This window comes from Lagopus leucura, unplaced genomic scaffold (genome assembly GCF_019238085.1).
Source record: "Lagopus leucura isolate 7727_CA_CO unplaced genomic scaffold, USGS_WTPT01 145-22_obj-0_obj, whole genome shotgun sequence".
In the NCBI taxonomy this organism is placed as follows: Eukaryota; Metazoa; Chordata; class Aves; order Galliformes; family Phasianidae; genus Lagopus; species Lagopus leucura.
In genome coordinates, this window is record NW_024966015.1 from 98,690 (window position 1) to 110,653 (window position 11,964).

General features: G+C 63.5%; 2 protein-coding genes across 2 annotated transcripts; both read left to right on the plus strand.

Annotated features, from left to right (window-relative positions):
* Positions 1–105: 105 nt before the first annotated feature.
* On the plus strand, positions 106–5,904 carry SLC39A3 (solute carrier family 39 member 3). Its single transcript, XM_042892911.1, has 4 exons — positions 106–134; positions 758–840; positions 2,610–2,911; positions 3,419–5,904. The coding sequence occupies exons 3-4, from the start codon at positions 2,705–2,707 to the stop codon at positions 4,157–4,159; spliced, it is 948 nt and encodes a 315-aa protein (XP_042748845.1). The 5' UTR covers positions 106–134; positions 758–840; positions 2,610–2,704; the 3' UTR covers positions 4,160–5,904.
* Positions 5,905–6,679: 775 nt separating this feature from the next.
* Positions 6,680–8,935, plus strand: DIRAS1 (DIRAS family GTPase 1). Its single transcript, XM_042892923.1, has 2 exons — positions 6,680–6,743; positions 8,122–8,935. Exon 2 carries the CDS (start codon positions 8,134–8,136, stop codon positions 8,728–8,730), a length of 597 nt encoding a protein of 198 aa, XP_042748857.1. The 5' UTR covers positions 6,680–6,743; positions 8,122–8,133; the 3' UTR covers positions 8,731–8,935.
* Positions 8,936–11,964: the final 3,029 nt, after the last annotated feature.

An 11,964-nucleotide genomic window follows, 5' to 3' on the forward strand; every position in this document is an offset into this window, starting at 1 on the left:
CGGGCTGACTGACGGCCGCCGCGGCCAATGGGAGGCCGTCCTTTTCACCGCAGCCAATAGGAGAGCGCTTCACCAGAGCGGGGGCGGGGGCCGTGCGGGGGCAGCCAGGACGGGGCGCAGGCGGGGGACGGCGCGTGAGTGGGGGGCGTTGGGGCGGGGAGTTTGGGCTGTGAGGTAACGGGAGCCGGGGGCCGTTCCTGAAGGGGTCGGGAGGAGGGAGGCGGGGATCCGGTCCTGAGGGGGAGCTGGGACGATCGGGGGGGTTCGCTATTGAGGTAGCAAGGAGTTGGGGGCTGTTACTGGGGGAACTGGGATTGAGGGGGGGGGGGGGTGTTACTGAAGTAACTGGGGTGGGGCAGGGGCTGTGGTGGGATCTGGGGCCTGGGCGGGGCTCGAGGGCTGTGGGGCTGCCCTACAGCGGGGGGGGGGGGCTCGGGCTGTGGCCCTGCGCACAGGGCCGTTGGGCATCTCATCCCCCTCCCCGGTGCTGTCCCTGCAGACCCCACCTCGTGCCGACGCTCTGGGAGGAGCCCCCAGCACGGCCCCTTCCCCCCGGGCTCCCTGTGTGCTGTCAGCAGGCATCGGGGGGCATCCAGAGGGAGGTTGGGGGCCCGGCCTGCTTCCCACACCCCAGCAGCGTCAGGGCACAGATCTGGGACGTTAAACTTCACGCTGTCTTTTCATTGCACTTTCTATTGCCCAAATATTTTGACGGTAAGCCACGCGGTAACTATCCCACATTCATTCTTTGTTACAGAGGTTTCTGGGCTGCCAATATATCCAGGAGTCAGAGGAGCCGACCGCTGCGTGCTGGGAGGAGTGGGCTGAGAGGAGCACGAGGTATTTCCAGCTTCCATTGCTCCGTTTGTCACTAAGCTGCTTTCCTCAGAGGTCACAGAGGGCCGTTCCACTGCTGCCAGCAGCTCGAGGCACTTTGCTGGGGCCAGGTTAGACACAAGCAGAAGCAGTTTTCTGGGATTGAGCGGAGGCCAGGCTGACTCCAGAAGAGGTGCAGGTGCTGGAACACTCAGTGCTGTTTGCTTGCTCTCCTGGGAGCTGCCTGCACATAACAGTTGAGATGCAACCTTCACGCCCAGCAAGCAGAGCCATGAGCTCTTCTCTGTGCGATCCCAATGTGTTGTCACTAACGTAAGATGTGGTGTAACGACTTGCCATCACCGTGCAAGGTGACACCCTTGTTCTGTTGATGCTCAAACTGCAGTGTGTGCATTACAAAGGCAGTGTGGCTTGTTAGCTGTGTCAGCAATGTGCTGGCAGGCACTGGCAGGCCCAGGGGCAGCATCTCTGCCCATCAGCAGCAGTGACAGCCGCAGCCCGCCTGTCAGCATGTGCCCAGCTCTGCCCTTGTTCAGGCCCAGTGCGAGTCCATCAGTGTCATCTGAGCTGTGCTGCTGCTGAACATCACTGAGACACCAACTGAGAGCCAGCCCTGCTGCAGATGGACGGACTGCTGTGACCTCTGTTTGCTCCTGGGTAGGCTGAGCTCGAACTTGAAAAGAGGGTTTTAAACTCCCCCATCACGCACAGCATCCATCAACCCCAACGTACCCGGTAACACAATCACCATCTATGCAGCCTGCTGCACAGGAGGGGTTGTAGTGATTCATCCTGTCAACCCTCTAGGGAAATTTTCCCTCAGGAATCTTTTGTTTTAAAATTAATTTGATGGTCCAATGGGCAGCTATCCAATTATTTACCTCGTCCAGCACTGGTGCGAGGGTGTGTGTGAGCACAGCTCAGTTTGGGGCTGCTATCTGATGCCAGCAGGGGTACAGTGCTGCCTGTGCTCATCAGCAGAGCAGAGCAGTCAGCAGAGGCACCTGTTCATGTTATGTAAATAGATTCCATTTTGTCACTTTCCTAAAATCATTTTAAATGGGTTTCGCTGCGTGTGATCTGGAGGCAAACCCGTTTCAGATGGAGTCAGTTTCAGGACCCAGGCTACTACTCAGATGTTGCATTTCTCTCTGATGTAAAACCACCACCTGGTTTGCCTCATTTGTTACACCCTGTGAACAGTAGGGGACCTCACAGTGCATTTCTGCACGGGGTTTTCCTTGAGAGAGGTGCCAACGGATCAGAGCCACAAGCAGCCAGGCAGCACCGACAGGGACTGCAGAAGGGGCTGAGGAAATTGAATCTGCTGGTCTGGTTTTGAGGACAGTGCAAAAAAAAAACAACCCCAAACCCTGCATGAGTGCTGGAAGGGGATCTTTAATTTCATTCCTGAACGAAGCTGAAGGCTGTCAGCTCAAGCCCTTACTCATTTCTCGTGGTTAAAACCAATGTCTTGACCCTTTGGACTCAGGTGGGTCTCACTGCGAGATGGAGTGGATTAAAACCTCCACCAGCTGAGGCTGTGCCAGTTTCGTGCAGCCAATGCAGCTCTTGCAAGGTTTTGGAGTTCCTGTTTGCTGCAGTTCAGTTGTGTGAGAGCTCTGTGCCTCTCTGTGATCTCCCCACTCATCGCCTAGCAGAGTGAAGGCAGAGCTCGGGTCCTTCCTGCACAGGGGCTGGCACACAGCTGGGGTGCAAGGTGCTCTTCTACATGCTAAATACACAGCAAAACTCTCCTCTCCTGTCCACAGCTACCAGCTCCAGGAGCTCCTTTCCCTGCACTTTGCCCGCGCTCTCTCTCCTGCTGATGCACCCGCTGCTCTGAGAGCTGCTGCAGGGCAGCACCATGAAGGTTGTGGCAGCCAAAGTGCTGTGTCTGCTGGGCATCTGTGTCCTCATGCTGGCCGGGTCCCTCCTCCCCGTCAAGATCATCGAGGCTGATTACGAGAAGGCTCAGCGCTCCAGGAAGCTCATCACCCTCTGCAATTCTTTTGGAGGAGGGGTCTTCCTGGCCACCTGCTTCAACGCCCTGCTGCCCGCCGTGAGAGGAAAGGTAACGGGGTGCCTGAGCCCCACGGGGAGCTCAGCTCAATTCCCTGTGGAATTGGAGGCGTTGAGGGCTGTCTGTAACCACAGAGCCCCCTCCTTCCATTCGGGTACTGTTTGGTTGGAAAGCTAGGCTTGTTTGGTGCAGGAGGAGGCTGAGCATCGCCTGGGGCTTTAGGCTCAAACTCCTGACTCCAGGCCTGCGTTTAAAACATCAGTGGTCAGATGGCCACTGAGCTCTGTGTGAAGCTAACAGGTTCCCTGTCTCACCCCGAGGTCTGAATGCGAGGGCGTTAAAGCATCCTGGATCAGTTTAATCTCCCTCTGGAGCTGTGTGAACGCAGCAGGAATATTTCACTGTTACAGAGCCAAGCTTCCCCCCCCCCGTGTTGCCTGTCAGAGACTTTCCTCCCAAAAGGAGTTTTGTAGGAAGCCCTGAGAGCCTCCTGGTGATGCTCTGTGTGCCTATGGAGGGCAAAAAGCAGCTGACACAGGGCTGTGTGCTTTGTTCCAGCTCGATGAAGTCCTTAAGCAAGGGAACGTGACCACAGACTACCCGGTGGCCGAGACCATCATGATGCTTGGCTTCTTCATGACGGTGTTTGTGGAGCAGCTCGTTTTGACCTTCCAAAAGGAAAAGCCCTCATTTATTGACTTAGAAACCTTCAACGCCGGTTCGGACGCCGGGAGCGACTCTGAATACGAGAGTCCCTTCATTGCAGCCCCACGGGGCAGCGCTCTGCACGCTGAGCACGGCCGGCTCTCCCACAGCCATGGTTTGAATGTCCACCAGCTGTCCCGCTCCAGCCCCCTGCGCCTGGTCAGCCTGGTGTTCGCTTTGTGCACTCACTCCATCTTTGAGGGCCTGGCCCTGGGCTTGCAGGAGGAGGGAAGCAGAGTGCTGAGCTTGTTCCTGGGCGTTGCCATCCATGAGACGCTGGTGGCCGTGGCTTTGGGCATCAGCATGGCCAAGGCCTCGCTGCCCATGAAGGACGCTGCCAAGCTGGCGGTGACGGTGAGCCTGATGATCCCTCTGGGCATCAGCATTGGGATGGGGATCGAGAGCACCCAGAGCACGGCGGGCAGCATCACTTCTCTGCTCCTGCAAGGCGTTGCAGGGGGCACTTTCTTGTTCATCACCTTCTTTGAGATCCTGGCGAAGGAGCTGGAAGACAAGAGCAGTCGTCTCTTGAAGGTCCTCTTCCTGGTGCTGGGTTACGCGGTGCTGGCTGGGCTGGTTTTCCTCAAGTGGTGAGGTGGGAAACGAAGCTCACCTCCTCCCCACACAGCCATCCCCACCACTCAGGGGGACACCGGAGCTCAGCAGCAAAGCCAAACATCACGGCCTGCTGGTATTGCAGTACTGACCCCAAGGAGAACGTCTGCGTGCTCAGAGGGAATGAAGAACAACGCAGCGCCCCAATGCAGGCGCCTCAAGGTCCTGTCGCTGCCTGCTGGATCTGCAGGTGCAGCAGCTCGTGCTGGACACAAACGCTGCAGTTCTGAGGCCGTGTCCCAGGAGCTCAGCACGCATCTCATTCCCTGTTGGTCCACACGGCCACCCCCTCCTCCCTGCTCCCCCTGCACTGCATTTGGCTGCGGGGTTCTTCCCTGCTGCTCGGGCTCTGAGAAGGGGAGGAACTGCGGCAGAAGCGCAGGCAGAGGCAGGTGTGAGCGCGGATGGCACAGCTGCACTAAGCTGCTTTTGCTAGCTTAGTTTTGAGCAAAACCTGGTTGTAATAGCTGCCAAAAATAACATCCCTTCTGGGGCTGCTCGGTGCCACTGCTGCCACAGCTCCGAGCTCCATTTTGACCCACAAATGGAGCTTTTCTTAGTGATTAATGAAGAAACGAGGCTGGGCTCCGTGCCCTGCACCATTCCCCCCACCTCAACCCCGTGTTGTGCATTCCCTATAGAAAACCTCAGCTCTGCTGGAAAAGCCTCCCATCCGTACCTGGGAGGCCTTTGGATGCTCTCCTGCAGCCCAGGGTCCAGCAGATGGCAAGAGATGGGCGGCAGCGATGCACAGCAGCAATGTTTCCAAGCCAGACACCCACGTTTGAGTCACAGCAGCGAGGGGAGCTCTACCCGTGCTGGCAGTGCTGAGGCTGTGCAGGGCCATTTTGTCGGTGCTTTCAGGGATATTTCTTCCCCAGAGGTCGATGAGCTGTAGGGCAGAGCCAAGGCTGCGCTGTGCCTGAGCACCTTGCTGCATCCCCGGGGCTCAGCACATCACGGTCCCTTGCGATCCGCTCTGCTTGCCCTCATGCTGAGGAGCTCAGCGCGCTGCTCTCGCGGGGGCTCTGCTTCCATTCTCCGTGGCCATCAGTCGTGCAGCAGCTCCCCCAGGCAGAGCAGAGCTCCTGGAAGCACTGATGGAATCCTAAGGACGTGGAGAAGGGGCCGAGCCGTGCTGCAATGAGCCAAACAGCAAGAGGGATGGGGGGAGACTGCGAGGCAGCATCTTGGAGCAGCGGTTGGCACAGCTGCAGCATATGGAGGCTGATGAGGATCATCTGACAGGGCCTGGTGCTCGGTGCTTTAATTGCTGCGGCGCACCAAAGTCAATTAATCTTGCTTTGAAGCAACCTGGAGTGGCGAAAGGGGGGGGGGAGGAGAGGAAGGGAGCGTTATTTTAGGCCTGGGCTGGCACAGATCAGCAGGGCCTGATGAGAATCTCATTTGTCTCCATGCAGCGAATCCGTGTGTGTTATTGCACCTCTGCCAGGCAGCGCACAGCAGGGCTGAGCTCGGGCATTTCCCCACTCGCTGGGGGTCCCTGGGGTGCTCTGCAGTGGGACTGATGCTCTGATGTATGGATTGGGGAAAGATGAGGCCCTCCCGACGAAGCCCCGCTCTGTGCTGTGTGTTCCTGGGAAGCCCCCGCAGCGCCCGGCATCGTGGGGAGCTGCGGAGTGAATGAACGGAGGAGGAGCCGCAGTGAAAATGCTGAAGGGAACTCATTCATCCCCTGCAATGAGCGGCATCTGAACGGCTGGTAGCGCTGCCGGGGGTCCGGGGGGGGGGCGAGGGGGGAAGGGGGGCTGCGGCTGCTGTCAGCTCGTCCCCAAAAAGCGCAGCCAAAGCCCTGTGTTGGTGTTTGGGTGCTGGAGCCCCGCTCCTCTGCTGGCTGCTCTTAATAGCAGCTGCGGATTTTAATTGCTGCTGCTCTGGATGGAGAGCGAGCGCCCCGGCCGCACAGCGCCGCCCCCAGAGCCTTTTGTGGGGGCTGCAGCCCCTCGCTGTTAGTGGGGAACGCAGCCCCGGTCCCGTGCCGGTGGTGGTGGGGGAACCGTGAACCCGAAGCGCGGTCCGGTTCCCTTGAGCGGCCGCAGCGGTTCCGACGGCTCTGCCCCCCATCCGGGCGTCCGTCTGCCCCCGTCTGTCCGTCCCCAGCCCCGTCAGACGTCCCCGTGTCGTTGCGTCCCCATCTCCGTATCCGTGTCCCAAGTCACGCGTGTCCCATCCCCGTCCGTTTGTCCCACCCCTGTCCGTCCGTCCGTCCGTCCGTCCGTCCCCTCCCGTTCCGCCGCCGTTCGGGGCTGTACCGGGGGGTCCGGCAGCCCCGGGTGGGGCGGGCGCGGCGGGCGGGGCCGGCGGCGGGGCGGGATCGGCTCTGCGGCGGCCGCACCGCACCGCGCCGTGCCGAGCTGAGCCCCGCAGAGCCGCGCCGGCCCCGCATCACCGCACCGCACCGGGCGGAACCGCGCCGAACCGAAAACCGAACCGAAGCGAGCGGACAGCGGCCGCCGCATCGGAACCGCACAGCGCCGGGCCGGGCCATGCGCTGACGCCGCGGTGCAGCCCGCAGCCAAGGGCGGATCCCGGGCAGCGCACGGTGAGGCGGCGGCACCGCAATGCGCCCGCGCGGGGGGAGCGGGGCCGGGGGCGGCGGGGGGGGGGGGGGAGGTAGGGGATGCCCTGGGCAAAGGCAGGGACGGCGGGGAGCGGGCGGGCACGGGGACCGTCCTGCCCTGCCCCCATCCTGCCCCCATCCTGCATCCCGCCCCTCCGTTCTGCCCCATCCCGTCTCTCTCCGCCCCCCATCCCGACCCCAGCCCCGCATGTTTGTGTGTTTCCCCCCGTTCCCCCCCCCTCCCCCGCTGATGGTGCGGAGCTCCGGGGGGGGCTCAGGCGCCGTCCTCAGCACCGGGGAGAAGCGCAGGTCGGGGCTGCACGGGGCTCTGCAGCACCCGTGGGTGCCGTGGAGGCCCCTTCCCACCCCTTGGCACCCCATGGCAGCGGGGATGTGGTACTCGGCACCGCTGCAGGCAGGTGCCACGGAGATGGTGGTGGCACGGGGATGATGGTGGCACGGGGATGATGGCACAGGGCTGCTCTGCCATCACGGCCTCTGCTCCATCCCCGTGCAGCTCCGACGCCTCCAGATGGCACAGAACCAAACCTTTAGGTGCTGAGGCCGTGCTGATGGGCTCTGGCTGCATCCCATGTACTCGCCCGGTGCCAGGCAATGCTGTGAGGCAATGGGTGCCCGTGGGACCTCACGAAAGGTCCGCATCCCCTGGGTGCACATGGGACATGCCAAGAGTGGGGCAGAGCTGACCCCAAAGCAGCACCGTGTGCCATCCCTGTGTGCCCACTCACCTCCTTTGGGATGGCGCTGCCGGCATGGCAGCCCCGTGGCACGGCACGCTTTGCACCTCCCGAGTGCTTGCGCTCTGCGTGGGGAGCAGAGATGCCCCCACATGTGGGGACACCTCGTGGGGACCCGTCGTGCCGTGAGCCCGCAGCTGTGTGACACCATCCGCAGGGCAGAGCGGTGGCACAGCGCGGCGCTGAGCTCTGTGCACGAAATGGCCCCTCCTTACTCAGCACATCCATCTCCACAGCACAGCCCCAGGGCTCTGGGGACCGTCGGAGCGGGCTGGGGGCTGCCCCACTGTGCTGCTCCCATTGCTGGGGGTGTCCGTGTCACCCCCCCCCCCCCCCCCCCCCCGGCAGTGCTGCTCCGATCACAGCTGCTGTGCCGTTGGCTGTGGCTCGGCCATATGGCCGCAGCGTGGGGGGGGGGGTAAAAATAGCAAAGGCTGCTGCACCCCAGGCGGGCGGCAAGAGCCACCCCACAGCCTGAAGGGCGGCCCAAGGGCGGGGGGCTGCGCTGGGACCCCCCCTGTTGCACACAGTGGGAGCAGAGGGCCGGCAGTGGGGGTCCATCCCGCAGCTGTGATGTGTGCCCTGTGCTCCATCCCTTGCAGCAGGGGGCCACGATGCCGGAGCAGAGCAACGATTACCGCGTGGTGGTGTTTGGTGCCGGCGGTGTGGGGAAGAGCTCGTTAGTGCTGCGCTTCGTCAAGGGGACGTTCCGAGACACCTACATCCCCACCATCGAGGACACGTACAGGCAGGTGATCAGCTGCGACAAGAGCGTCTGCACGCTGCAGATCACCGACACCACCGGCAGCCATCAGTTCCCAGCCATGCAGCGCCTGTCCATCTCCAAGGGCCATGCCTTCATCCTGGTGTTCTCCGTCACCAGCAAGCAGTCGCTGGAGGAGCTGAGGCCCATCTACCAGCAGATCGTGCAGATCAAGGGCAGCGTGGAGAGCATCCCCATCATGCTGGTGGGCAACAAGTGCGACGAGACGCAGCGGGAGGTGGAGAGCAGGGAAGGGGAGGCCGTGGCCAAGGAGTGGAAATGCGCCTTCATGGAGACCTCGGCCAAGATGAACTACAACGTGAAGGAGCTCTTCCAGGAGCTGCTCAACCTGGAGAAGCGCAGGAACGTCAGCCTCACCATCGACGGGAAGCGTTCCAGCAAGCAGAAGAGGACAGACAAAATCAAGGGGAAGTGCAGCATCATGTAGAACCCCGGACTGGCCCGTGCCCCCCGGCCCCCCCCCCCACCTCCCCGTGGTGGGGCTGTCCCTGTGTGCTCCCTGCGTCTGCGGTGCCTGCGGGGCAGCTGTGGCCATCGTTGGGTTTGGGGACACAGACCCGTGGGGACCCTCGGCCTCGTGGAGTGGGACGGGGTTGTGGGGCCGGCCGCGTGCATGCTGCAGCACAACTGGACACAGGCGTGTGGGGATGGGATGGGGGGACCCCACCGGGGGCCGTGGACGCCCACCCAGGTCCCCGTGTGCTGTGCAACGTGGCAGCGGTGCAGCCACCCCCCTGGTGACGGTCACAGCAGCCCTGGGCTGTCCCTCCTGCACGGTGCCCTTCCCTGGGTGGGAGCCCCCTCCGCTGCCCCCTGCTGAGCCCCCTCCCGTCCCCCAGAGCCGCCAGCCCAAGCACAAAGCATCGGGTCCTGCGCAGGTCCTGACCCAGCACAATCCTGGCGAGCTCGGACGCAGAGCCCTCCCCGCACCCCAAAATCCACCACCATGCGGTCGGGGTCCCCCCTCTCCCTCAGTACCCCCGAGGCTCTGCCCCCCCATCGCTGCCCCACGCCCCCCCGGAGCCCTCTGCTTGTCCCCCTCCCCGCCCCCCCGGCCGGAGTAGGGCCCTGCCGCCAGCAGCCCCTCATCCCTGCGGGGTCACCCCTCACTCCGGCCCTACTGCCCCCCACCCCGGGGCCGCCCCAATGCCATGGGGTGCACACAATGGGGGGGGGCCGTGCCTGCTCCCCGCTCCTCCTCCGGCGTTTTACACCCACCCGACCCCACCGAGGGACGAGGCGACGTGACGATGTAGCCTTTATTCTAGAAATAGTCTTCCTTCAATAAAGAGATAAGAAACGCTGCTGCGTCCCCACGGAGTTGGGAAACGCTGCTGGTCACCCCCCCCCCCCCCCCCACCCCCAGTGGTGGGGTGGGGGGGACGTTCAGATGCACGGGTGTGCGAACGCGTGCATGCACGTGCACGAGTGTGCATGCGTGTACGTGCACGTGCGTGCACAGGTGCTTGCGATCACGAGCATCCACGCAGCCCGTGCGCACACGCGTGCCCGCGCACGGGGGCGGCTGTTGGGTGCCCCCGCCCCCCGCTGCAGCGAGGGCTGACGGCCCCGTGGGGAGGGGGTGGGAGAGCAGAGAGTGCGTCATCATCGTGCCTGTCGCCATGGAAACCATCTGCTCTCCGGTCGCTGGAGGCGTGTGGGTGCGGGCGGGGGGAGTGCGGGGCTGCTGCGGCCGCAAAGGGCCCCTGCAAGGGCACGGCTGTGCGGGGCCATGGCGGCTGTGCGGGGTGTCGTATGGCCGTGGGGATGCGACGGCTTTGTGGAGATATCGCAGCTCCACGGGGACGTCGCGGTGCCGCCGGGACTTTGGCAGCTCGCAGCTCCGCTCTGCGTCCCCCAGCTCCGTTGGGATGCGGGTAGGCAGGACGCCCGCTCTGATCCCCGCCCCGAGGCCTGGGACTGGAGGGTCTCAGGGTGACGGCGGCGCAGCTCTGCGCTCCCAGGACACCGCTGGAGGTGACAGCGGCTCCGTGGCACATTCACGCTTGACGGAAATCGCTGCCCCCATTCCCGTGTCCCTCATCCACCCTCTCTGTGTCCGTGCTGCCCCCGTCTCCCCCTGCAGTGAAGGCAGTGAAGGAAGAGGCGCTCTGATAAAAAGCCTTCAGCCCTCAATTCGTTTCTTCCTCCTCCGACGTCAAAGCACCGCACGGGGCTGAGTGAGGGAGGTGGAGAGCAATGGATGCTGCTGGCGGTGCGGGACACGGCAGGGCACAGCACGGCACAGCAGAGCACAGCACGGCGTGGTACAGCGCTGCACAGCACAGCGCGGCACAGCAGAGCAGAGCAGAACGCAGCACGGCACGGCATGCTCCCTGTATGTGCTCCCAGCAGCCCTGGAGCCACATGGAGGGAAAGGGCTTTCTTGCAACAAACTGAGCAGGATGGGGCTCTCCCTCCAGGTATTGATACCTCCCTGGGGGGGTTCTGAGCTCGTGCTGCAGTGCCCAGTGAAGGATGGCAGCTTGCAGTGGGATCGGGATGCCTTTTTCCCCCCCTGTGACTCCAGCCCTGTGCCATGGACACTCTGCTCCCCTGGGCCTGCAGCCAGCACACAACTCAATGCTTGGGACACAACGTGGCTCCCAGAGCCGTCACCATCCTGGTGTGACCGAGGGACCCATCTGCAGCCAAAGCGGCTTAGAGGACGGCATATGGGCGCAAACGGGATTAGGGGAAAATCAGCCTTCTTCCCACTAACAGGATTATGGGTTTTCATCCCAGAGGCGATGCAATGCTGGCACTGCCCATGCCCACAGCGGGCAGGGAGCTGGTGCTGCAGCCCCCACCCCCAATACCACCGTGCAAGCAGCACTCAGCTCTACACGGTGTGTCTGCTGCTGCACTGCTGGGAATTTCCCCCACTGCAAAGGCCGGGGGGCTCAGCCAGGTTAGTTGCATTTGTGCACCACGCACCCGGCCCAGCCCTGCAGAGCAGCACTGCTGCATTTGAGGCACAGGGGCAGGCGGTGGAAGGTGCCTCTCTGATCTCATCCCCCACCCGGGCTCACAGCAGGGCGCTGGAAGCACCGCGCAGTGCAGCACCGGTATTTTGGGGCGCTCCCGTCCGAACCCCCGGGGCCATAGCGGAGCCTCGCGCCCCACCCGCCACGTGCTTCCTTCCCGCTCATGAATATTAACACACTCATTTGCATCTCCCCGCCTCGCGCCGCCATTGGCTGCCCGTCCCGCCGCTCCTCGCCCGCCCCGCCCCTCCCGTCCCCTCCTCCCCTCCCCTCTCCTCCGTCGCAACCGAACCTGGCGGCCGCGTCTCGCTCCGCCTCCCCGCTCCGATCGCGAGCTCTGATTGGCCAGCGGCGCTGCCCGTCGGTGAGGTGGGCGTGGTAGCGGCAGCAAGCTGCGCTGCGCGGCAGAGCCCCGCTGGTGTCCGGCGGCGGCAGCTCCTCCTTCCGCCCCGCGCGGCCCTACGGGACCGGTGAGCGGCCCCGAGCCAGCGGGAGGTGCGGGGGGGGACGCGGGGCAGCCCTGGGGGCGGTGTGGGGAGGGCCGGAGTAGACCGCGGCCTGCTGGACCCCCACTACCCCTCCAGGCCCGGCCCCGCGGCCTGGTGGGAGGTGGGGGGTGGGGGTAGGGATGAGGCGTGGGGGGGCTCCATAGGGGCGGCTGTGGGTGGGGGGGG

Bases quoted from the DNA above. Each gene is read 5' to 3' on its own strand.
- SLC39A3 (XM_042892911.1), top strand. From the start codon at position 2,705: ATGAAGGTTGTGGCAGCCAAAGTGCTGTGTCTGCTGGGCATCTGTGTC. The intron at 2,912-3,418 runs GTAACGGGGTGC...GCTTTGTTCCAG, and splicing joins TGCCCGCCGTGAGAGGAAAG to CTCGATGAAGTCCTTAAGCA.
- DIRAS1 (XM_042892923.1), top strand. From the start codon at position 8,134: ATGCCGGAGCAGAGCAACGATTACCGCGTGGTGGTGTTTGGTGCCGGC.